At 44.9% G+C, this 27495-nt stretch overlaps 1 protein-coding gene across 1 annotated transcript in view; it reads left to right on the top strand.

Annotated features, from left to right (window-relative positions):
• The window catches only part of rsph14 (radial spoke head 14 homolog), a 786151-nt gene extending 760175 nt beyond the window's left edge, over nt 1-25976 (top strand). The window contains exon 6 of the mRNA XM_072245220.1: nt 25161-25976. Coding sequence (XP_072101321.1) covers nt 25161-25399 — 239 coding nt within the window. The 3' untranslated portion in view covers nt 25400-25976. The remainder of the gene's footprint in view (nt 1-25160) is intronic.
• The last annotated feature ends 1519 nt before the right edge of the window (nt 25977-27495 follow it).

The following is a 27495-nucleotide window of genomic DNA, read 5'->3' as shown; positions in this document are numbered from 1 at the left end:
CTGGGTGCGTCTTGGGTTTAGTCAGGGCCAGTGTACAGTGTCACTGGGCGCAACTTAGGTTTAGTTGGGGCCAATGTACAGTGTCACTGGGTTACTGGCTGCAGCTTGGGTTTAGTCAGGGCCAGTATACAGTGTCACTGGGTTACTGGGTGCATCTTGGTTTTAGTCGGGGCTGGTGTACCGTGTCACTGGGTCACTGGGTGCAGCTTGGGTTTAGTCAGGGCCAGTGTACAGTGTCACTGGGTTACTGAGTGCAGCTTGGGTTGAAGCTTCAGACACATTCTAACATGGAATGTGCCAGGAACACCCAATCATGGAATTGTCATTAACAGTGGATAAACAGATGGAATATGATGAATGGATGCATAATTCCACAATACCTGATACTGGGATGTTTATCATTCTGAGTTGGTTTGCTTCCCAATCCCACACCGCCTGGGATGAGTGAAGCTGGTCTTATCAGCACCCCAACCCCACCCCACCCCACCTACCAGCCTGTGTGTCTTTGGGACATGGGAGCAAACCAGAGCACCCACAGGAGACCTACGTGGTTACTGGGAGAATGGGCAAACTGCAGACTGCAGTCAGGATTGAACCTGGGTCGCTGGAGACGTGAGGTAGCAGCTCTACAAGTGTGTCACTGTTGACGCAATCGGCTGGGGCTGCCTGAGCAACAGGTAGATGTTATGGGGCCAGAATCACCCCCTCAGTACCTGGCTCCTCTCCCCAGCCAGGCTGACACAGCCATGCTAATAAGCAGTGCGATTGCTTCTGGCTGGAGGAGACAAGCCTGGATCCTGACAGGAGCAAGCATTCTGGTCACAACCGAACATGCAAGGTGGTGGATCCAGTACTTCTGCAATCAGAAGGTTCTTCAGAAGAATGGGGCATAAAATGTGTTGCCAATAGCCAAATGTTACAAAAACAGGAAATGAACTAGAAAAAGGAGCCAAGGGAACAGAGAAAATGGGAGAAGAAACAGTCGTGGTCATCTCATACTCAGACTGGAGATAACAAAAGTTCCCTTGATAACAATTGATCTCTGACTTCCGCTACTGAAATCTAAAAAGTTTCTAGAGAAATATAGAAGCAATACTGAAATTATTGAAAAATTTGTCAGAGTCAAAGAGCACTACGGCATAGAAAGAGGCCTGCGGCCTATCTAGTCAGTGACAGACTATTATTCCATCAACTTGCACCCAGACCTCCGCCCTCCATACTCTCCCATCCATGTAGGTATCCAAACTTCTCTTGAATGTCAAAATCAAACTGCATTTACCACTTCCACTGGCAATTCGTTCTACACTCTCTCCATCCTGTGGGTAGAGAAGCACCCCCCCCATGTTCCCCTTAAACATTTCACATTTCACCTTTTCACCCTTAACTAGTTCTAGTTTCACCCAACCTCAGTGGAGAAAGCATGCTTGCATTTACTCTGTCTATACTGCGCAATTCACTGAACAATTACATGTATATAAGTGATTATATAAAAAATACAAGCAAGCATAGGAAAGTTAAACCACAAAAACATTTATGATACCGCACCTCAACCCAAGATTCATCCTTGGTCCCTGAGAACTTACCCTGAATGGTAAGTGTGCAAGTGGCAAGTGTGACAGGTTGCCTTGATTAATGCTAGAAAATAAATCAAAAATGTAACAGTACGAACAAAGAATCTTTACCTGAAAGAGTTAACTACTGCTCTGGCAGAAAACAAAGGATCGATGAGAGAAAATGTATCAATAAACCAAGATATAATTTAAAATAGTTTCAAGTGCTTTTGTAACTGGCTGTCAAAGCCACACACAGGAATACTTTATGCCCGATCGATGCGGCTTTCTTGAATATTTTATGCTTTTATGCAGTCTAGAGAATTAATTAACATCCGAACAGTTGCAAAATGAGACAAGGCTGCAAATAGTGAGAGTAGCAGATGAGTCATGCCTCCCACGGTGTGAGATAATTTCTGCTCTGTGCACCCGATTTGTCAGGTAATTCTGCCTGTTCTAGGCAGGCACACGTCCTGACTGCATTCACCCGAATGAAATGATAATGCGTCTTCTATCTATCGGTCCATCAGCGTTCCAGCTGCCACACAGCACAACGTATCAATGAGCTCTGCGTCAGCACAGATCAATAACTCAGTGCTCTTACTCATCTGAATGGGCCCTCCAGCTAAATGATCACGTCCTCTGGTTTTCTCTGCTGGATTTACGTAGATCAGGCCACTCTCACTGGTCCCAGGTTTCAAATAAATCCAGGTCATCTCAGGTGGTTCCTCAGGGAAGGTCCGTGGTTTCCCTCTAAATCAAGATCCGTTCAAGGTGGCACGGAAGTGCAGTCTCCATCGAGATCGTGGCTCAGACTTGATCTTAAGTTGGTAGGCGACAGAGGGGGGAGTAGTTAGAGGTCAGGTTAGAGCCTAAAGACAGTGATGTGGGGCAGTTAGAAATCAGATTAGGGTTTAGAGACAGGGATGTGAAAGAGCTGGAGGTCAGGTCTCCGCTCTGTGCTCTGTGTTCGAAGGCCAGTTACGTGAGCTTGTGACGAAAGATGTCGGGCTGTCCCAGTCAGTGAGTCCCGGCTTCGGATCGAGGAGGCACGAGGGCCTGTCAGTTGCCGCAGCCGGAGCTCAAGCCTGGAGTTTGGGATCCTGTCAGATGTTCAAAGCCTCAAGTTCAATCGGAAGTCCAGAAACTGAAGGCTGATGACTGAAGCCTAGAAACTGGAAGCCTGGAGGCCTGTCATGGAGTTGGCGAACTGTCCATGGTGTGGGTGGCTAGAAGGAAGGAAAAGGACTTGTTTTACTGTTGCTGTTGTTTTGTTGCTCGTTGTCTTCTGTGTTGTTCTCCCAAGCATTATGGGCATGAAGTGCTGGCGCTGGAGTGTGTGGTGACACTTGTGGGCAGCCCCCAGCACATTCCTAGATGGTGGTGGTTGTTAATGCAAATGACATATTTCATTGTGTGTTTTAATGTACAAGTGATGAATCTGAATATAAATCGTACAGCGTACTGCTTTGAAAAAACATATCCATTCCTTTGCTGTTGACTAGCTCAAAGCTGTACTCAGAAGTCTGGGAGCACTTCCACAAGTGTATTGCATTGATTCAGGGGCAACTAGGGAAAGGCAATAAATGCAGCTCACATAAGGGAATAAAGTGAAAAGCATGATTTAGTAAAATCGTGCCTTCATACAAGGAGCCAACTAATGTGCCATGGTATCAGAGCCCCAGCTTTGGGTGCTGTCTGCATGGAGTTTGCACCTTCTCCCCTGTGACCATGTGGGTTTCCCCCACGTGCTCAGGTTTCCTCCCACGTGCAGATTGCTGGATTAACTGCCCACTGTGAATGGTGCAGATGAACGATGGAATCCGAGGGGAACTGATGAGAACGCAGGGATATAGGATTAGAGTAAATGGGTGCTTGATGGTCGGCACAGGCTCAGTTGGCTGAAGGGCCTGTTTCTGCAACGTATTTCTCCATGATTATGATTGAGGTCTAAAGTTCTTCAATCATGGCCTGGGTGGTGAGGATCTCTGATGACGGACGTGCTTTTCTACGGCAGCATTTCATGTAGACGTGCTGAGTGGTTGGGAGGGCTTTACCATTGCTGGCTTGGCAGGCTGCCATCATCCACATGTGGCCTCCTCACTTAGTACTTATTCATTTACCTTGCTACTTATTTATTGATGTTCCATTCAAAAAGATCCCAACTGATATTTCCTTAAATACCAATTTCTTAGAAAAGGATTGATCTCGATCTTAAATATACTCAGTGACTGAGCCATGACAGACTTCTTGCGGAGAGGACTGCAAAGGTCCACCATCTTCTGAGTGAAGACATTTCCCCTATTCTCTATCGTCAATAAATTTACTTTGAGACTGTGACCCACGGGAAGTTATGGAAACTACAATGATTAAAGAAGAGGAAGTACTAGCGCTTTTAAGGAATATAAAAGTGGATAAGTCTCCAGGTCCCGACGGGATATTCCATAGGACCTTGAGGGAAGTTAGTGTGGAAATAGCAGGAGCTCTGACAGAAATATTTCCAATGTTATTAGCAACGGGGATGGTGCCAGAGGATTGGCATATTGCTCATGTTGTTCCATTGTTTAAAAATGGTTCTGAGAGTAAATCTTGCAATTATCGGCCTATGAGTTTGATGTCAGTGGTGGGTAAATTGATGGAAAGTATTCTTAGGGATGGTATATATAATAATCTGGATAGACAGGGTCTGATTAGGAACAGTCAACATGGATTTGTGAATGGAAGGTCAATGTTTGACAAACCTTATTGAATTTTTTGAAGAAGTTACTAGGAAAGTTGACAAGGGTAAAGCGGTGGATGTTGTCTATGTGGACTTCAGTAAGGCCTTTGACAAGGTTCCGTATGGAAGGTTAGTTAGGAAGGTTCAATCGTTAGGTATTAATACTGAATTAGTAAAATGGGTTCAGCAGTGGCTGGATGGGAGATGCCAGAGAGTAGTGGTGGATAACTGTCAGATTGGAGACTGGTGTCTAGTGGTGTGCCTCAGGTATCTGTACTGGATCCAATGTTGTTTGTCATATACGTTAATGATCTGGATGATGGGGTGGTAAATTGGATTAGTAAGTATGCAGATGATACTAAGATAGGTGGAGTTGTGGATAATGAAGTAGGTTTTCAAAGCTTGCAGAGAGATTTAGACCAGGTAGAAGAGTGGGCTGAAAGATGGCAGATGGAGTTTAATGCTGAAAAATGTGAGGTGCTACATTTTGGTAGGACTAATCAAAATAGGACATACATGGTAAATGGTAGGGCATTGAAGAATGCAATGGAACAGAGGGATCTAGGAATAATGGTGCATAGTTCCCTGAAGGTGGAATCTCATGTGGATAGAGTGGTGAAGAAAGCTTTTGGTATGCTCGCCTTTATAAATCAGAGTATTGAGTATAGGAGTTGGGATGTAATGTTAAAATTGTACAAGGCATTGGTAAGGCCAAAATTGGAGTATTGTGTACAGTTCTGGTCACCGAATTATAGGAAAGATGTCAACAAAATAGAGAGAGTACAGAGAAGATTTACGTGGGTTTCATCAAGTTACAGAGAAAGATTGAACAAGTTGGGTCTTTATTCTTTGGAGCATAGAAGGTTGAGAGGGGACTTGATAGAGGTATTTAAAATTATGAGGGGAATAGATAGAGTTGACATGGATAGGCTTTTTCCATTGAGAGTGGGGGAGATTCAAACAGGAGGACTGGAGTTGAGAGTTAAAGGGCAAAAGTTTAGGGGTAACATGAGGGGGAACTTCTTTACTCAGAGAGTGGTAGCTGTGTGGAACGAGCTTCCAGCAGGAGTGGTTGAGGCAGGTTCGATATTGTCATTTAAAGTAAAATTTCCATTTTAGGAACTTGACTTCCTTTTGTATTATCTAAATTGAATAAACAAATGGTTAATCCAATAATTAAACATACATTACGAATATGGTTTCAATTTCGTAAATTTTTTGGTTTGAACAAATTTATATTATCAAGCCCTGTTATATCTAATTTTTTTTCAACCCTTGGTTATGGATCAAGCCTTTTCAATATGGAAAATGAAAGGTATAACATGTTTTCGTGACTTATTTCTGGATAACTGTTTCATGTCTTTTTAACAGTTATCTAATAAATTTAATTTGCACAGATCCCATTTTTTTTAGATATTTACAAATAAGAAACTTTTTAAATACCATGCTGCCTACCTTCTCGACCTCATACCTTACTGATATCATCAATAAAATTTTAGGTTTATATCCCTTTCAGAAGGGATTAATAGCATTATTTATGATATAATTATGAAATTACAGCCAGGTAAAATTAAAAATGAATGGGAAAGGGAACTTCAACTTTGCCTACCTATAGAGAAATGGGATAAAGTTTTTCAATTAGTTAGTTCTTCCTCTATATGTGCTAAACATACACTGATACAATTTAAAGTAGTGCATAGGGCCCATGTGTCTAAAGATAAATTAGCCCGTTTTTATTCCCATATAAACCCTATTTGTGACAGATGTCACTCTGAGGTGGCTTCTTTAACTCATATGTTTTGGTCCTGTCCTCTTTTCAAAAAATTCTGGAAAGATATTTTTGATATTATCTCAACAATTTTGCGTTTTGATTTACAACCCCATCCTATTACGGCAATTTTTGGTTTGCCAATGGTAGAACAAAGATTTTTATCCTCTTCAGCCTGTCAGGTGATCGCATTTGTTACTTTAATGGCCAAAAGATCCATTTTATTGAACTGGAAGAAGACCAATCCTCCTACTATATTCCAATGGTTTTCCCAAACTATATTGTTTAAATTTAGAAAAAATCAGAAGTGACATTTTTGATTCTTTGGTTAAATTTGAAGAGACTTGGAAACCATTTATTCAACATTTTCATGTGATGTAATTTGACCTTTCTGAATCCTTCTTATTAACTTAAAATATATGAATAGAGGAGCGGAGTTGACGACATTACTGAACGCGTTCGACTTAAGATAATGGTCTAACCTTGTTTTGTTCCGTTTTGTTTTTTTTTTTGGGTTTAGTATTTAGTTTAGTTTAGTTTTTTTGGGGGGGGGTGTTCTTTGTAATTTTTTCTTTTTATTTCTTTTTTCTCTATGATTAATCATATCAAGAGTTTGAAAGTCTATTATACTTGTATTACTTGAAATCTTTTTTGTACATGCTTATCAACAATAAGATTATTCCAATCTCTCTGTATCAACATTGTTATTCTGTTTATAATTTTGGAAAAATAATAAAAAGATTTAAAAAGAAAGAAAAAGAAAAAGTAAAATTGGATAGCTATATGGACAGGAAAGGAATGGAGGGTATGGGCTGAGTGCAGGTGGTGGGACTAGGTGAGAGTAAGCGTTCAGCATGGACTATAAGGGCCGAGATGGCCTGTTTCCGTGCTGTAATTGTTATACGGTTATATGGTTATATATGGTTGTAGACTCTCCAGCTGTACACAGGTGGAGTCATTGCCTTAGATCCAGAGACTCGGGGTCATTCTTGACTTTCAATGTCGTCTATGTGGGGTAACTAACAATCAGGGGCTGAACAGCATCTGTGGGAGGAAAGGAATTGTCAATATTTTGGGCTGAAACCATGCACCAGGACCTGTATGTGTGGAGTTTGCTCATATTAGTTTCCATTTTCCTCATGGATCCCAAAGACTTGTGGGTCTCTTGGTCGAGAAGCTGATATAAGTTACCCCTTCCTGGAGACGGATGGCAGGGAACGATGGGGTGGATTTGGTGGGCCTGTGAAAAAGATAAGATAGCTCTGAAGGCTGGTATAAACTTGATGGGATGAATGTTCTCTGTCAAAAAAGACAAAATAAGAATAAATATTTTTGTTTTAATGTGATCTGGTTAATCTCTCCTCAAAGAGCAATCCAGTGAGCCTTTGTTGTGCTCCTCGGTAGCAAATATATCTGTCCTTCAATGGCAAGAACAGACCTGAGCACAATATTCCAACATGGTCTTACCAGTGCTCTGTATAATAGCAGCAAGACATCTCCAGCTTTCTATCCAAATCCTCTTTCAATAAAGGCCAGTGTATCATTTGCCTTCTAATTATTTCCTATACTTGCACGTTAACTTTGTGTGATTTGTGTACAAAGATATTCAAGTTGCTCTGAACACCAAGTCTTTCAAACCTCTTGCCATTTAGAACTATCTCTGCATTACTAATTTTTCTAGCTAGTGAATGACTTTATATTTTTCCACAATTTATAACATTCACTTTATAATTGTTGCATAGAACATTACAGCACAGTACAGGCCCTTCAGCCCTCAATGTTGTACTGACCTTTTAAGCCACTCTAAGATCAATCTAACCCTTCCCTCCTACATAACCCTACAATTATCTGTCGTCCACTTGCCTGTCCAAGAGTTTCTTAAATGTCACTAATGTATCTTCTCCTACCACCACCCCTGGGTGGGTGTTCCATGCACCCCACACTTCCTGTGTATAAAACATACCACTGACGTCCCCCCTGTACTTTGCTCTGGTCACCTTAAAACGATGCCCCCTTGTTCTAGCCTATTACATATGCATATCACAACGCCATCAGTAACTCACATTGCTTTGTAACATTTGACCTTGTTTTTTTTTCTCTGTGCAGGGGTAGACTTGAATTGTCTGACAAATGGAACTTTGCCTTCCTTTACCAGACAACTGTGTCCCAGTTCTGCCTGCAGTGGGGTGCTCTGATCATGGTCTTGTCCTTCTTTTGTGGCTCTACGTGTTTAACAATTATTTCTCCCATTCTTAAGCTACAGAATGTCACAACCTCCATTTGTTTACCATTACTCCAGTGGTTATGCCCTGTAATCTAAACACCTCCCTGATCAAACTACTACTCAGTCCCTTCATGCCACCTCTACTACTGGCCCATTTCCCATCATGCTTTTGTAATCTGTATAACACTTTAAGTTGACCCTATTACAAACTTCCCAATCTTCTTATAATTCCACATTATATTCTACCTGTCATTGCTCAACCCATTGGTAAATTGGAAAAATTTTGTCTTTCACACCATTCAGAGAGATCAGTGCATTGAGGTGATACAAGGTCAAACAGTAACACGGAGTGTTACAGTTACAAAAAAAGGACAGTGTAAGTGTAAATGCAATGTATGTGCAGTGTGAGTACAGTGTGCAGTGTATTACAGTGTAAGTACAGTATGTATACAGCATGTGTGAAGTGTGTACAGTGTATGTGCAGTGTAAGTATGATTGTGGTGTAAGGTGCAGAGAAAGTGCAGTGTAAGTAGGCAGTAACGTGCAAGGTCATCCACCTGGACATTCTCTCTTCTCCCCTCTTCCATCAGATAGAGGGTATAAAACATGTCCCACATGTCCCACATCGGTTAGAGGGTATAAAACATGTCCCACAAGGCTGAAGAACAGTTTCTGTGCCAGTGTCATCTGGCCCTTGAAGGGATCTCTTGTACAATAAGATGGACTCTTGGCCTCACCATCTCCCTCATTATGACCTTACACTCTGTCATTTACCTGCACTGCACTTTCTTGGTAGATTTTACACTTCATTCTGCACCGATGCGGCAGAGAGGGCCTCAAGATGGCTGTGGTTCAAAAGAGGGGAGCCATGGAGTCATAAGTAGCTAGCCATCTGGACACAGGCTGGGGTCTGATCAGCCCCGGCTGGGTCACCTGGAGGAGGTTGAATGATGTTGAAAGACCCGAAACACCTGAAACATCACTGAAGATGTGTCCAGAAGCATCAATAGATGTATGTACACAGCTTACACCCTGAGTTAATCAGTGACAACCAGGAAAGACTGGGTGACAACCACGAAAAGAGTGGTGACGACTGGAGAGTCAGTGACAGCCTGGAGAGACGGCAACCAGGGCAGAACGGGCTGGCAACCCAATCTGCGTCCTCTGAGAGGAGGACCCCCACAAAAGCCACAAAGAATCTAAGGAAAAGATACCCCCAGGGGTGCCCGAGAGGGGGGGAGGATGAGCACCCCAGTCAGATGGACGCAACGACATCAGACCTAGGCAATGAACAAACGACGATGAGGAAGCAGTGTGCATGTGACAAAATCTGCTAGAACGATCGCGGCTTGAAGATCCACCAAGCGAGGATGAAGTGTTTGGCGGGAGCAGGAGCAGCACAACACACAAGTGTCCAACCTGGTGAGACGAAGGAGGGGCCAGGCCTGGAGTCACTCCATAGTGCCCGGAAACTCCAAGTGTTGCAAGCTAATCCCTCGAACATGAAGTCTAACAGGAGGTGGATCAAATGGCCTGCAGCTAACTTGACTTCACTGTGGAAGCAGTTTGATGTCGATGTTAACCAAATTCTGGAGGCAACAGCAAAGGGAGGGGTTGATAGGAAGCTGCAAGCCATGACAACAATTATTGTTAGGATCGCAGCTGAATGGTTCAGAGAAGAGGAGAAGGAAGGCTCCAAAACATCTTACTCGAAGAACCAAAGAGCATTGAGGATCCACAACATCAGGCAGGAGATGAAAGCGCTGAAGTCCCAATACAAGGAAGCAGGAGAAGAGGAGCGCATTGGCTTGGCCCAGCTGAAGTGCATACTACGAAAGAAGATCAGGGTCCTCTGCTGGTTAGAGTGGCATCAGAGGCGGCATCATGAAAGGGCCCGAAAACGTGCTGCCTTTATTGCCAACCCCTTCAAGTTCACCAAGGAGTTGCTGGGGGAGAAGTGCAGTGGGAAACTGGCCTGTTCGCAGGAAGACAGACCAACATCTGAAGAAGATATGTAATGATCCTGAAAGAGAGCAGGAGTTGGGGGAGTGCGACATCCTAATAGATCCACCTGAACCGGATGTGCAGTTCGACATGTCAGAGCTGCAACTAAAGGAAGTCAGAGAGGTCGTCCGCAAAGCAAGGGCAAGCTCCGCTCCAGGACCAAGCAACACCTCGTACAAAGTGTACAAGAACTGCCCCAAACTCCTGCTGCGTCTGTGGAAGATCCTGAGAATCTTCTGGAGAAGGGGGAAGATCCCAGAACAGTGGAGAGAGGCTGAAGGGGTGTGGATCCCGAAGGAGGAAAATGCCACCCAGATAGATCAGTTTCGCATCATCTCCCTGCTGTGTGTCGAGGCGAAGATCTTCTCCAGTGCCGTTTCTAACCGGCTGTGCACCTGCCTAGCAAAGAACACCGATATTGATACATCAGTCCAGAAGGGTGGCATTTCAGGGATGCCGGGCTGTCTGGAGCACGTCGGTGTGGTGATACAGCTCATCAGGGAGGCCAGAGAGAATGAGGGCAACCTGTCAGTGTTGTGGCTCGACCTGGCAAATGCATATGGCTCCATTCCACGCAAGCTGATGCAGCTCACCCTGACCAAATATCACAGCCCCAGCAGAATCAGAGACCTTATCGCTGATTATTACAGCAGCTTCAGGATGAGGGTCTCTTCAGGAGCAATTACATCAACCTGGCACAAGGTGGAGATCGGCATCATCACAGGGTGCACTCTCTCAGTGACACTGTTCTCCCTAGCCATGAACATGCTCACTAAGTCTGCTGAACCAGAGTGCAGAGGGCCCAGAATGAATTCCGTTCAACAGCAACCACCTATCAGGGCATTCATGGACGACCTCACAGTCACCATAGAATCAGTCCCAAGCTGCTGGTGGATTCTGCAGGGGCTCGAAAAGCTGGTGGAGTGGGCCCGGATGCGTTTCAAACCTGCCAAATCAAGATCGCTGGTGCTGAGGAAAGGGAAGATGGAGAACAAGTTCCGGTTCAGCATCGCAGGCACAGCCATTCCAACCATCACAGAAAAGCCAGTCAAGAGCTTAGGCAAAGTTTTTGACAGCTCTTTAAGGGACACAACATCCATTCAGGCAACCTGCACCGAGTTGGATGGCTGGCTGAAATCTGTGGACAAGTCTGGCCTACCTGGGAAGTTTAAAGCCTGGGTGTATCAGCATGGCATTCTTCCCAGAATCCTGTGGCCCCTCCTCGTCTATGCAGTTCCGATCTCGACAGTCGATACCTTAGAGAAGAGGGTTAGCAACCACCTCAGGAGATGGCTTGAGCTGCCAAAGAGCCTGAGCAGCATCACACTCTATGGACACCACAACAAACTGCAACTGCCCTTCAAATCCTTGGAGGAAGAATTCAACGTAACAAGAGCCAGAGAAGTGCTACAGTATAGGGACTCAAGTGACCCGAAGGTGGCTAGAGCAGGGATCCAAGTAAGTACTGGCAGGAAGTGGAAGGCAGAGGAAGCTGTTCAGGAGGCAGAGGCGAGGCTGCGTCACAGGAGGCTGGTGGGAGTGGTCACACAAGGCCGAGCTGGGCTAGGATCCTTTCCAACTCCCCAAATGGACACCAGAGGGAAGGAAAGGCGTCGTCTAGTTCAGGAGGAGGTGAGAGCAGTGTTGGAGGAGATGAGAGCCTGCAAGGCAGTGGGAATGAAGCAACAGGGAGCTTGGACAAGATGGGAGAATGCGGTTGTGAGGAAAGTGACCTGGGCTGATCTTTGGAAAGCCGAACCACACCGCATCCAATTTCTCATCCAGGCAGTGTACGATGTGCTTCCAAGCCCATCAAACCTGCACACATGGGGCAAGGCAGATTCATCTGCGTGCCCACTGTGCTCCAAGCGAGGAACCCTGGAGCACATCCTCAGCGGGAGACATGATCAGGTCCTGAAGACTATCGCTGAAGCCGTCAGCGCAGGAGTTGAGTGGGCGAAGTGGTCCCGACCCTCCAAGCAGACCATTGCCTTTGTCAGAGCTGGGGAGCAGCTAATACCTGCCAAAAGAACATCTGCAGGCATTCTGGCCTCTGCAAGGGACTGGCAACTGTTGGTGGACCTCAAAGGGCAGCTGAAGTTCCCCAACCATGTCGCAGCCACCACCCTGTGACCAGACATTGTCCTAGTGTCTGAGTCTACTAAGCAAGTGCTGCTGCTGGAGCTGACAGTCCCATGGGAAGATACATGGAGGAAGCCTTTGAAAGGAAGCTCTCCAAGTACGCAGGACTGGTCAGCAACTGTCAGCAGGCTGGATGGAGAGTGAGGTGTCTCCCAGTGGAGGTTGGTTGTAGGGGATTCCTAGCCCATTGTTTCATTAGAGCCTTCAGCATTTTGGGCATCGAGGGAGAGAGGAAGAGGAGAGCCATCCGCAGTACCACCGATGCGGCAGAGAGGGCCTCAAGTTGGCTGTGGCTCAAAAGAGGGGAGCCATAGAGTCATAAGTAGCTAGCCATCTGGACACAAACTGGGGTCTGATCAGCCCCGGCTGGGTCACCTGGAGGAGGTTGTATGATGTTGAAAGACCCGAAACACCCGATGATTCCAGGAACGTCACTGAAGATGTGTCCAGAAGCATCAATAGATGTATGTACACAGCTGCATTGTTATTAATTTTTCTTATTCTACCTCAGTGCACTGTGTAATGATTTGATCAGTATACAAAACAAGCTTCTCACTGCATCTCGATAATGAGACAATAATAAACCAATATCAGTAGCAATAGATTGCAAGGCCAAGTGTCCATCTTAACGTGCTGGGTTATTGAGTCATTCAATAACCTTATAACTGCATTGTAAAAACCTGCTAGACATGCTTTCACGCTTTGTGTCTTCCAATTGATGGGTGAGGGGAGAAGAAGGATTGTCTGGAGAGGCTGGAGTCTTTGATTATGCTGGCTGTTTTTTCAAGGCAGTGAGAAGACTCCTTGGAGTGAAGGTTGCTTTCTGTGATGTGCTGAGCTCTCAGTAGTTTGTTGTGATCATGGGCTGAGAAGTGGCCATGTATTCTAGATTTCCTTGAAACTTCTCCACATCCTCCTCACAACCCACTCTGGAGCCCAGTTCTGCATGAGCATCCAACTTGGATATATACACCTGGTTCTACCATCTCACTCACTGACATACACTGTGAGTAGCTGGCAGTCACCATCCCCCTAGTCACAGCCTCAAAATGACCTGCTTCTTGCTGCCCATGAACCAGCCCTTGCTCAGCAGTGGTGGTGGTTCAAGAAGGCCCCTTATCCAGTTCCGATTCAGATTTGTTTATCGAAACATACAGTGAAATGTGTTGTTTGCAGTGTCACGTACCCCGTGACGGGTTAAAGAACCAGCAGAAATGGAAAACACTTTGGAGTCCAGTATTGCTATTAACTAATGGAATTTATTAGTAACTACACAATACAGTAATATAAATGCAGATATATAAAACAGGTTAGCAATGAAGTAAGTGTGGAAATATGTGAAAACCAAGCTTCTTCAAGTCTAGGGATAAATAGATAGTCTTACGATGATGAGTAAAGTTCAGTTCAGTTCGTGTTATTGAGTTGAGTAATGATGGAGAGAGAGAGAGAGGGAGAGATTTGAGTCTTCAGGTGAGCTGATGCCGTCGATGTTCCCGTTGTCCACCGAAATCCTTTAGAAGTCACCAACTGTGACCACATCAAAGGGGACCATTCTTCTACGGTGGAGTTATCAACCCAGGCGAGGGTTGGACGCACAAATAACTCCCCACCGGTCACACCCTTTTCACACTGCGAGAGCCACTGATCGATCCACCTGATCGATCCTCCAAAACCCACCTTTTCTGTGGGGCACAACAAAGCTCATTCAGTGTCCAAAACCATATGCCTCCAGGTCTATCATCTGACCTTCTATTTATCTCCCCCTGCTGAATACTAACTGTCTCTCAAACAGCTCCTCCCTTCCCTCTCTGTAAGAATTTCCAAGCGGGCAGCGTCCTTGTAGAAAGTATAAACATGCTGTGAGCAGTCTTTGCCTCTCTCTTTCTTTCTTTCTCTCTCTTTTTAACAAGGTGTTTGTGTTGGGCACCTCTCTCTCTCTCTTTTCAAAAGCACAGTTCATAGGGGTAATTCAGGACCCCGTCACAGCACTAACAATCAACACACCTGAGGGTGTGCTGGGAGCAGCCCACAAGTGCCAGCACACATTCTAGCACCGATATAGCAAGCTCACAACGCTTGGCAGAAGAGCACAGAACCTACCAAGCACCACAGTGAAACAAGTCTCATTCCTCCCTCGCAGGGACCTAGCCATCGACACACATACAAAACCCAGGACAGGCTGTCTCCCACGCCCAGCCTGCAGTGGAAATGTGCATTCAGAGACACTGGGCCTTTGACTTCTCCAGTGGTCTTGCAGAGATTCGCAGGCTCAGGGCTCTGGTCATCGGGTCTCGGCTTCTTGACCTGCAATTGAACTTTGGGCTTCGATAAAGGACTTCTGATCAATCTACACACTTTGATCTTCAGTATCAACTCTAGGCTCGCCAATGGCAACACATGCAAGAGGGAAGATAGGCAGGTGATAGAGAAGGGATGCATTCAGACCGATGGTTTGAGATGTGTCTATTTTAGTGCAAGGAGTATTATGAACAAAGCGGATGAACTTAGAGCGTGAATCAGCACTTGGAGCTATGATGTTGTGGCCATTACAGAGATTTGGATGGCTCAGGGGCAGGAATGGGGGTGTGGCACTGTTGATCAGAGATCACAGCTGCAGAAAAGGAGGAAGTTATGGAGGGGTTGTCTACAGAGTCTCTGTGGGTGGAAATTAGGAACAGGAAGGGGTCAATAACTCTACAGGGTGTTTTTTATAGACCACCCAATACTTACAGGGACTTTGAGGAGCAGATAGGGAGACAGATTCTGGAAAGGAGTAATAATAACAGGGTTGTTGTGGTGGGAGATTTTAATTACCCAAATATTAATTGGCATCTCCGTAGAGTGAGGGGTTTAGATGGGGTAGAATTTGTTAGGTGTGCTCAGGAAGGTTTCTTGACACAATATATAGATAAGCCTACAAGAGGAGAGGCTGTACATGATCTGGTATTGGGAAATGAACCTGGTTAGGTGTCAGTAGGAGAGCATTTTGGAGATAGTGATCACAATTCTATATCCATTACCATAGCATTGGAGAGGGATAGGAACAGACAAGTTAGGGAAATGTTTAATTGGACTAAGGGGAAATATGAGGCTATCAGGCGGGAACTTGGAAACATAAATTGGAAATAAATGTTCTCAGGGAAACGTACGGAAGAAATATGGCAAATGTTCAGGGAATATTTGCATGGACTTCTGCATAGGTACGTTCCAATGAGACAGGGAAAGGATGGTAGGGTACATGATCCGTGATGTTCAAAGGCCATTGTAAATCCAGTCAAGAAGAAAAGAACAGCTTACGAAAGGTTCAAAAAACTATGTAATGTTAGGAATCGAGAAGATTATAAGTCTAGCAGGAAGGAGCTTAAGAATGAAATTAGGAGAGCCAGAAGAGTCCATGATAAGGCCTTGGCAGACAGGATTAAGGAAGACCCCAAGGCATTCTACAAGTATGTGAAGAGCAAGAGGATAAGGTGTGAGAGAATAGGACCAATCAAGTGTGACAGTGGAAAAGTGTGTATGGAACCGGAGGAGATAGCAGAGGTACTTAATGAATACTTTACTTCAGTATTCACTACGGAAAAGGATCTTGGTGATTGTAGTGCTGATTTGCAGTGGACTGAAAAGCTTGAGCATGTAGATATTAAGGAAGAGAATGTGCTGGAGCTTTTGGAAAGCGTGTTGGATAAGTCACTGGGACCAGATGGGATGTACACCAGGCTACTGTGGGAAGTGAGGGAGGAGATTGCTGAGCCTCTGGCAATGATCTTTGCATCATCAATGGGGATGGGAGAGGTTCTGGAGGATTGGAGGGTTGTGGATGTTGTTCCCTTATTCAAGAAAGGGAGTAGGGATAGCCCAGGAAATTATAGGCCAGTGAGTCTTACTTCAGTGGTTGGTAAGTTGATGGAGAAGATCCTGAGGGGCAGGATTTATGAACATTTGGAGAGGCATAATATGATTAGGAATAGTCAGCATGGCTTTGTCAAAGGCAGGTCGTGCCTTATGAGCCTGATTGAATTTTTTGAGGATGTGACTAAACACATTAATGAATGTAGAGCCGTAGATGTAATGTATATGGATTTCAGCAAGGCATTTGATAAGGTACCTCCTGCAAGGCTTATTGAGAAAGTAAGGAGGCATGGGATCCATGGAGACATTCCTTTGTGGATCCAGAACTAGCTTATCCACAGAAGGCAAAGAGTGGTTGTAGACGGGTCATATTCTGCATGGAGGTCAGTGACCAATGGTGTGCCTCAGGGATCTGTTCTGGGACCTTTACTGTTTGTGATTTTTATAAATGACCTGGATGAGGAAGTGGAGGGAGGGGTTAGTAAATTTCCTGATGACACAAAGGTTGGGGGTGTTGTGGATCGTGTGGAGGGCTGTCAGAGGTTACAAAGGGACATTGATAGGATGCAAAACTGGGCTGAGAAGTAGCAGATGGAGTTCAACCCAGGTAAGTGTGAGGTGTTTAATTTTGGTAGGTCAAATATGATGGCAGAATATAATATTAATGGTAAGACTCTTGGCAGTGTGGAGGATCAGAGGGATCTTGGGGTCCGAGTCCATAGGACACTCAAAGCTGCTACACAGGGTGACTCTGTGGTTAAGAAGGCATATGGTGCATTGGCCTTCATCAATCGTGGGATTGAGTTTAAGAGCCGAGAGGTAATGTTGCAGCTATATAGCTCTCTGATCAGACCCCACTTGGAGTACTGTGCTCAATTCTGGTTGCCTTGCAAAGGATGTGGAAACCATAGAAAGGGTGCAGAGGAGATTTACAAGGATGTTGCCTGGATTGGGGAGGATGCCCTATGAGAATAGGTTGAGTGAACTTGGCCTTTTCTCCTTGGAGCGACAGAGGATGAGGGGTGACCTGATAGAGGTGTTCAAGGTAATGGGAGGCATTGATCGTGTGGATAGTCGGAGGCTTTTCCCCAGGGTTTAAATGGCTAGCACAAGAGGGCATAGTTTTAAGGTGCTTGGAAGTAAGTTTTTTTTACGCAGAGAGTGGTGAGTCCATGGAATGGGCTGCCAGCAGCAGTGGTGGAGGCAGAAACGATAGGGTCTTTCAAGAGACTCCTGGATGGCTACATGGAGCTTAGAAAAATAGAGGGCTATGGGTAAAGTTCGGCACAGCTTTGTGGGCTGAAAGGCCTGTATTGTGCTGTAGGTTTTCTATGTTTCTATGTTTCATGAATGAGGTACAGTGCCTTGAAAAAGTATCAGCCCTCAACCCTTTGTTCACATAAATATCTATTACAACTGGAGACTTTGGTCAATTTAACTGATAATTTTTATTTGTGAGTCACATGCTTCTTTTTTCATAGTAGAGCCCCAAAACAGGGAAAATAGTAAAGTATGAAAAACTAAAAATTCAAAAACTGAAATGTCAGCAGTTCAAAAGTATTCATTCCGCTTTGTTCAGTGATTAGCTGAACCACCTCTCGCAGCTATTACAGCCAGCAGTCTTTTTGGATATGTCTCTTTTAGCTCTGCACAATGTGATGGAGCAAGATATGCTCATTCCTCCTAGCAAAATTGCTCAAGCTGTGCCAGGTTATTAGGGGAGCAGCACTCGACAGCAATCTTGAGGTCTTGCCAGAGATGTTCAATTGGGTTAATGTCAGGACTCTGATTGGACCACTCAAGGACATCAATTTTCTTTACGGTTGCTCTGGCAGTGTGCTTTGGGTTGTTGTCCTGCTGAAAGACCAACCTCCTCCCCAGTTCAAGCTTTCTGGCAAGAGGCAATCCAGCATCTGTCTTTATTAAGCAGCATTCATTTTCCCATCAATTCTGACAAGCTTTTCAATTCCTGCTGCTGAAAACCATCCCCACAGCATGATGCTACCTCCACCATACCTTACAGTAGTGATGGTGTTACCTGCCTGATGTGTAGTATAAGATTTATGCTACATGTGCCACTTAGTGTTGAGGCCAAGGAGTTCCACTTTAGTCTCTTCCAAGCTCAAGACCTTCTTCCACATCTTTACAAAGGCCGTTGTAAAGTTCGTATGAATAAGCTAGGACTTCTTCCTTGCTACTCTTCTTTAAATATCTTTTTGTGCAAGGCCTTGTAGATTGTGGAACCATGCATTAGAGTTAGGCTTAGGATTAGGGTTTACCTCCAGCTGCAGCTCAGTAAGTGACTGTTGACATCACAGTCATGTCATGGTCCGGATCGGGGTCCCTTTAAATTTAGCTTGTTTATGTTACGATCCGGACTGTTGATTCCCTGTTTTCCCATGTCCCTCGACTTTGGTGATTAGAGGCAATTAACACTCGGCTGAACCAGTAGTTTATAGACTCCGGCTTTCAGCCGTTCGGTGCGGGTGCATCTGCAAAGTCATCCAAGGTACGGTGTGCCAATGTCATCTGGCCGGAGCAAGCCTAGTCTCTGCCGAAGCCAGTGCCGGCATTTGGCCCTTCCTCACCGGAGCAATCCAGTTACCTCGCCGAAGCGAGCCTGCAAAGTTTCCTCATCAAGGTGGCTTCGTCAGTTAACCCGCCGAGGGAATCAAGAACCGCTGTCTACTGTTCCCGGGCCGAGTCGAGAGCTCGCCACTACCCAGAGGCTCCAAGTCAAGTCCTTGCCCTGGCGGCATTCAAGCTCCAAGTCAAGTCCTGGCTCCGGCGGCATTCAAGCACCAAGTCAAGTCCTTTCCCTGGCGGCATTCAAGCACCAAGTCAAGTCCTGGCCCTGGCGGCATTCAAGCTCCAAGTCAAGTCCTGGCTCCGGCGGCATTCAAGCACCAAGTCAATTCCTGACCCTGGTGGCTTCCCAGTTCTGAGTCAAGTCCTGGCCCTAGCGGTCTGTGATTCCTGTCCTACCCCCTTGTCTGAATCCCTTCTCTGCCCCTCTCACCTCTAGCCCTCGTCTGCAGCCCCCGCCTGCACTTCGGTCTAGTTCCATCACCGGAGCTAGATAGGTACTCTCTGGTGTTCATTCGTGTTGGTCTTGTCTTGTCTGGTCCTCGCCTCCGTGGGGGTAAGTCTGGCCATCTTGCCGTTGCCCCACAGGGAGTCATGTCTTGTCATGTCTTGTCCTCGCCTCCGTGGGATAGGTCAGGCTGTCTTGCCATTGCCCCGCGGGGGGTCATGAGTCATGAGCCCTGGCCCTATGTCCTGTACCCAAGGAGGGGTCCCGGCTCTCTGTTCTGTGTGTGAGTCCCAGGCCCTATGTCCTGAACCCAAGGAGGAGTCCCGACTCTGTGTTCTGTGTATGTGTCCATGGTCCCAGGTACCTGCTCTCCTGAGACCGAGGCTCTGTGTTCCCATGTTCCTCCTCTCCCTAGCCCATGTCATGTCCATGCCTGGTTCTGGGGTCCGAGCCCAAGGCAAGACCCAAGTACTGGGTCCTTGCCCAGTCTCGGGCTCGGAGTCCATACCCTAGCCTCTTCATGTCTCCTCTAGTTCTGGGAGCTGATTCCGAGTCCAAGCCCAGACCCTTTGTCCCAGCCTAGTAGTAGTCCTGAGTCCTTGTCCATTTCGCTGCTCCTGCTCCTGCCTAGCTCTCCTGGTATCGAACAATAAACTAAATCTAAGTAACCTCACAAGATGTGTCTTGCATTTGGGTCCACCCTTGCTCCCTATGCCCCCGCCATTGTGACAAGTCACCTCTCTTACAAGTGCCATTCTTCCCTGGTGACTAAGTTTAGAAGGGCAACCTGACCTAAGCAGTGTGGCTGTGATTTTACAAAGGACTGCACTGAGCTCTGATGTATGTTCAGTGCCATTGAGTTGGTCTTGTACCCTTTCCCAGATTGGTGCTTCTCTATTATCATTTCCCTGGCTTGTCTTGAATGCTCTTTTGTCTTCATTTTGGTTTGTTCTGTTCAAAATCTACCATACTGTTGGACCTTACAGAGAGAGCAGGTATTTATTCTTATGAATTCATTGAAAGCAAGTGATTCTCCGATTTCCTACATCAACAAAGAGTGAGTTGGTAAGGTAAATCAACATATCGCTAATGAGGAAAGTTAGTGTAGTAATTACAAAGAAGATGAATACTTTATCAGCCTCACAATTTTGGTTTTTAATTTTTAGTAAATAGTTGACAGGTTTTGGAATTTTTCTTTTGATTTGATGTAACCCTCTTACCATAGGCTCGCAATGAGTTAGCCGTTACTGTGAATACAAACTAAAAGCAGCATAGCTCTACAATGCATGGGAATGATGATGAAAGGGCCATTACCAGGAAATAAACAGGTTTACGATGAATTTGATTTGGGTAACCACAGAACATAAAAGTTTGAATGTTTCTTCCGAAGGAAAATAGGACAACTACCTGTATGAATACCATAGGCAACCATGCAAATTTAATGTTAGCCAGGAAGCAATAATTTAGCTCACACCATTATAAACTTACATTAAAATTGTACTGTATTTTAAACTATAACAAACAAAATAAAGGCTTATCACATGCATGCACACAGAGACACACACACACACACACACACACACTCACACAGACACCGACACACACACATGCATGCACGCGCGCGTGCGCACATTAACCTACAGTGTTCATGAAATCACTGGAGCTCATTCCCACATAATACATCCAATTTGCTTCAGTTGGCTTACCATAGTAGTTCTGTGCTGAGAAATCAGTCCAAGCAAAACGTAAATAAATATCCAGGCAACATCCAAGGAAAGAGGTGTCAAACTTTCTCCAATGTCATGAGCTAGCTGTTTAACTGAAAGTTATCTCCATGTACCCTGTGAAACCATAATCTGCATGATTTTCTGACATCTGCATCTGTCCTTCCAGGTCTATTTCTCTAAGCATTTCACCATGCTCTTCTGCCATGTCTGTTGTCTGTTTCCATTCCTCTTCCTTCCCAAAACTTCTTCCATCCTGTGCTCTCACTAGAAAATGGCTACCCTTTATGGTTTTTCCTCAGGGAGACATCTTATTGGCCAAAATGTTAACAGTCAACCTATTGACTAATTCAACAAGCCTACCTTATGAATCAAATTAATTTTTATTTTATTTTAAACAGCAAAACGAAATATGTGATTGTATAATGTAATTAAAGGAACACTTGTTCCTTTAATTGATTGCATTTTGAGAAAATCTGCAGAAAATAAAATGGGCAACAGCATAACTGTATTGATACAATAAAGCATGGTCTTAAAGCAGAAAATTACATTCTGCTCCCTCCAAAACAGGCATGTCCTCATGACTTAGTAAATCTTTGACACTTATCAAACTCATTATTAATAACACAACACATACTCAATAACAGTGACAGTTGTCCTCACACTTATGTTCTGACAGTTTTCAGGCATACGCCTTATGGCATCCAAGTGAATTAAGTGATTACAGGACCTCCAATCCATTTGTAAGTGGAGGTAAAATATCTCACACAACACTATTATGCCAGTCTATCTGGAGGTTTCCTGACTTCCTAAGATCTTATTACCTCAGCTTCAGTTTCTTCAATTTCATCTTCCTTTAATAGTTGGTTCTCCATCACTATTTCATCAGCTTGAGTCTTTTCTTGTGCCTTTTCGTGTTTACTTTGAGATGCCTCATCCTGTCTATCAATCGTACCTTCCTACAACTCCGTTTCTCCTGCCCTCTGACTAGACTTGGCTTCATTTTCAATTATATTGGAGTCTATTTCCCTTTCTCATCCTAATAGCATGTCTGGTTGTCCAATGGTTGTACTATTAACCCATTGGACTCACCCTATCGGGGATATTCCCCTTACCCCACCCACCGTGGTCACTCTTATTTCTCTCACACTGGACAGATTCTCTTCCGCTGTTATCAGACTCTTAAAAGGACTTTATATCAAGTTCATGTTTAATTGTCATTCAACCATACATGAATACCCATGGATACAGCCAAACAAAACACAGTACCAACAGTCATACACAGCATAAAGCACATATAGCACATTAAAAGTAGTAGTAAAACATAGTGACACTTGAAATATATAATACAGCCCAAGTCCTGAGTGACACGTCCTGCAAATTGATGATGCATGGGTGTTATCAGTTCTCAGTAGTCCTCAGCATGTCATTGTACCGATTGAAAACTGAAGAACAGCACTGATGGGACGGGCCAGCCCCCAACCCAGCATGGGTGCTGCGCCACACTGGCTCCCTGCAGCAACAGGCAAGCCTGTAGCTTGAGGCCCTGCCCTCACTACAACCGAGGCCACCCAGCTCCCCCACCGCCTGACTCACCAGTAAACAACGGAAATGGACTTGCAGCATTTTACATTATCAATGTCCAACAAGGTCTTGTGATCGCAAGAGAAACATCCAAGACAATCACTCACAGTGAGACTGCACACTGTCTTCGCTCACGGGCTCCGATGGCTTCCCGTAGCAGGTAGTAACACAGTCTACACCATCCAGCTCCTTTACGAGCGAGCTGCTCACCAGTGGGGTAGACCTGCAGTACTTGAACTTCTTAATGTCCAGCATTGTTTTGTGATTATAAAAAAAGGACAAAAACACCTGAGGGGCTGCTGCATTCAAACACCCCACCTTCTTACTGGAAGAAGGTGATTATCCTTGACACTGTTACCCCAAAAGGCAGTATAGTCAGCCTGCTCCACTCCTTGGACACTCATAACTGTGGGGCCATATTCTGCTCTTGTTACAGTTTGATGCTGATACCCACATAGTTAAATAACAGTAAGTCAGAGTACAGGAAGGAGATCGAGAGCCTAGTGACATAATGTCCCTCAATGTCGACAAAACAAAAGAATGCTTTTGATTTCTGGGCAGAGGGTTGTGAACGTGCTCCATGGTGCTAAGATGGAGAGCACCGAGAGTTTCACGTAACTAGGAATGAGCGTCACCTATAGACTGTCCTGGTCTAACCACATTGATGTCACAGGCAAGACAGCTCACCAAAACCTCTACTTCCTCAAGTCCTCATCAAAAACTGCAGCACTGAAAGGCCCTTTGGCCCATCTAGTCTGTGTCAAGCCATTTAAACTGCCTGGTCCCATCAACCTGCACCCAGACCATACCCCTCCCATCCATGAACCTACTCCAACTTCTCTTAAATGTTGAAATTGAAATCGCATCACCAACTTGTGCTGGCACCTCATTCCACGTTCTCACTACCCCTTAGTGAAGAAGTTTCCCCTCATGTAACCCCTTAAACTTTTCACCTTTCATTCTTAACTATGACTTCTAGTTGTAGTCTCACCCAACCTCAATAGAATAAAGCCTGCTTGTATATACCCTATCTATACACCTCAAAGCTGTATATACTTCCATCAAGTCTCCCTTCAATTTTCTATGTTCTAGAGAATCAAGTTCTAACCTATTCAATCTTTCCTTACAGCTCAGGTCCTACAGTCCCAGCAACATCCTTGTAAATTTTCTCTGTACACTTTCAATCTTACTTACATCTTTCCCATGGTGGGTGACCAAAACTGCACACACAGTGCTTCAAATTAAGCCTCACCTACATCGTATTCAACTTCAACATAACATCTCAACTCCTGTACTCAGTACTTTCAGGCTAATGAAATTTGCCATGTCTCCATTGATCCTCACCAATTTTTATCAATGTGGCATAGGAAGCATCCCATCTTGGCACGGCAACTGCTCTGCTTGAGACTGCTTGACACAGTTCAGCATTTCATGGAAACCAAAGTCCCCTCAATGGACTCTGTCTGCACTTCTTACTGCCTCGTTAAAGCAGCCAGCATAATCAAAGATCACCCCAACCCTGGGAAATTCCCTCTTCCATGGGGCAGAGTGCAAAGGTCTGTTTTTATCCCACTTGAATAAGACCATAAGACCATAAGATATAGGAGCAGAAGTAGACCATTTGGCCCATTGAGTCTGCTCCGCCATTCAATCATGGGCTGATCCAATTCTTCCAGTCATCCCCACTCCACTGCCTTCTCCCCATACCCTTTGATGCCCTGACTATCTCTGCCTTAAATGCACTCAATGACTTGGCCTCCATGGCCACTCGTGGCAACAAATTCCACAGAGTTACCACCCTCTGTCTAAAGCAATTTCTTTTCTAGATACATGTCCTCCAGTCCTGAAGTTGTGCCCTCTTGTCCTAGACTCCTCTACCGTGGGAAATAACTTTGCCATATCTAATCTGTTCGGGCTATTGAACAGTGATAAGATGGACTTCTGGCCTAACACCCTAACTCACTATGGCCTTGTACCTCATTGCCTGCCTGCACTGCACTTTCTCTGTAACTGTAGCACTCTATTCTGCATTCTGTTATTGTTTTCCCTTGTACAACCTCAATGTGCTGCTGTAATGAAGGAATCAGTATTATAGGCATCCATTAGTCTCATGAGACCATGGATTTGCGCCTTGGAAGGTTTCCAGGGTGCAGGCCTGGGCAAGGTTTATGGAAGACCAGCAGTTGCTCATGCCCCAAGTCTCCCCTCTCCACGCCACTGATGTTGTCCAAGGGAAGGACATTAGGACCCATACAGCTTGGCACAGGTGTCGTCGCAGAGCAATGTGTGATTAAGTGCCTTGCTCAAGGACACAACATGCTGCCTCAGCCAAGGCTTGAACTAGCGACCTTCAGATCGCTAGATGAATGCCTTAACCACTTGGCCACGCGTCAACACAATCGGTATGGATGGCATGCAAAAGAAAGTTTTTCACTGTACCTCGGTAACTGCGACAATAATAAACCAATATATTCTCTGGCTTTGGACAATCAAGGAATTTCATTGCACACTGGTGTGTTTGATAATGAGCTAATCTGATCTGCCTGTGCTGTGTTTCAACAGGGAAGTATAAAGCACTGGAGGCTGACATCATCCCCCCTTTGCTCATCCTGCTGAACGACCCAGTAAGCAAGGTTCGGCTGAACGTCATCAAAACCATCACCACCATGTCTGAAACCCCCGAGGGCAGAAAGATACTACTAGACCATCTGCCGCTTTTTGAGAGCATGGCCCAGGACCCCAGTGAGGCCGTCAGAAAGGCTGTTAAGATCGCTATTGATGTCATCACTTGGAAACCATAGCTGACACAAACTAATGCTTCTCACATCTCCGAGGCCCAAAAAACTTACGTTGTTTCTTTGACACTTCAGTCCCATCTTGTATTTTCAATTTGGTTCACATGTGTTTCCTTCCTTTATGTTTGTTTCTTTTCTTCTCCAACACATTCTGCCCTGGACACACCCCACTCTCCATCTTACCTCCCCATATTGCCTGCAGCCCTGGAAAGGTGAAACCCCAATGAGCATCCTTTGATCTTGTTTTAAATTTTGACAATCAGTAGTTGCCAGCTTTACCTTGTTGCCATCAAGTTAATTTTTTCCCATTACCAAATATTAAATGTGTCAAATTTTAATGTTCTAATTTAAAATTAAGATCTCATTATCCTCAAAAGTTTGCTAATTCTTCTCAAATGATCATTTCTGTGTCCCCTTATGCCTTTCTCATGCATGCTCTCTTACTCTTTCTTCTGGCCCACCCTCCCACCCTTTCTTTCTCTTGCTGGGGCTCTGGTCTCTGCACTCTAGTAATCAGTGACTATCAGTATCACTGTTCTGTGCAGTGTTTTGATGTTCAATAGCTTGAGTATAGTGGAAATAAACTGCAAATATCACTCAGCATTTGTACAGCTTAAGTGTGTAATTTTCCTAATTGTGTTATCATCATGGTGTCAATCAAATTAATGTGGACTTTATTTATAGAGTTTATTTACTGACAAACTGTATTTAGGTTAAATCATTTAATGATTCACAAGCTCAACACAAAAAGCAGATTGCCTTTGTGTTAATCATTCTGGCACAATGAATATTACTGAACCAGCCAAATGCTTGCACAAGGTAGTACCAAGTCACCTGTACCAGGAGCTCTTGGAGTCGGCCAACCCCAGGTAAGCTAAAAGAGTAGAGAATTACATCTTTGGACAGCTGCCTAGTTAAAAACATCGTAGAGTTTTGCAAGATGGAATCAAGCCCATCGACAGTGGCAGGAAGCGATTGAACTTGGTTCTGTGGAGCTCCCAGTTACCTTGTCACAGGAGGAGGGTTCAAAGGCAGCTGGCTTGCATACATGAATCCCCAACAATCAAGGCTCTGAGGTGGAAGGAGAGGAATGGGTAAGGAACTAAGTGTTGCAGAGAAGCAAAGGCATTCCAGTGTCAGTAGAATGTGCTGTCAAGTCCGAAGAGGACCTCTTGAATCCTGGGGAGTGTAATTAACAATTAGTAAAGAACTGGTGGAGTCTTGGTTCAACTCCCTGTAAATGTACAGGTACCTTTAGGAATAGTACGTGCGATGTAGCATGTTTTTGATACTTTGCTGTTGAAGGCAGGATGCAGGGTTAATGGCAGTGTGATGGAACAGAGGGATTTTGGACTGGCTGAGGGATTGGAGCAGGGGGCAGGGATTCAGATTTCTGGATCATTGAGATCTCTTTTGGGGCAGGTATGACCTGTACAAAAAGGACAGGTTGCACTTGAATCCGAGGGGGACCAATATCCTGGTGGGAAGGTTTGCTAAGAGTATTGGGGAGAGTTTAAACTAGAATTGCTGGGAGGTGGGAACCTAAGTGAACTGAACTGAAGGGAGGTTGACTCACAAATAGAGAAAGTTTGGAGACAATGTGAAAGGGAGGATAGGCAGGTGATAGAGAAGGGATGTGCTCGGTCCGATGGTTTGAGATGTATCTATTTTAATGCAAGGAGTAGCATGAATAAAGCGGATGAGCTTAGAGCGTGGATCAGCACTTGGAGCTATGATGTTGTGGCCATTATAGAGACTTGGATGGTGCAGGGACGGGAATGGCTACTTCAAGTGCCAGGCTTTAGATGTTTCAGAAAGAACAAGGATGGAGGCAAAAGAGGTGGAGGTATGGCACTGTTGATCAGAGATAGTGTCACAGATGCAGAAAAGGAGGAAGTCATGGAGGGGTTGTCTACGGAATCTCTGTGGGTGGAAGTTAGGAATAGGAAGGGGTCAATAACTCTACTGGGTGTTTCTTATAGACCACCCAATAGTAACAGGGACATCGAGGAGCAGATAGGGAAACAGATTCTGGAAAGGAGTAATAATAGCAGGTTTGTTGTGGTGGGAAATTTTAATTTCCCAAATATTGATTGGCATCT

Source organism: Mobula birostris, chromosome 2 (assembly GCF_030028105.1).
Source record: "Mobula birostris isolate sMobBir1 chromosome 2, sMobBir1.hap1, whole genome shotgun sequence".
NCBI classification, from domain to species: domain Eukaryota; kingdom Metazoa; phylum Chordata; class Chondrichthyes; order Myliobatiformes; family Myliobatidae; genus Mobula; species Mobula birostris.
Note: the sequence above shows the minus strand (reverse complement) of the source record. Positions and strands in the feature narration are given on the sequence as shown.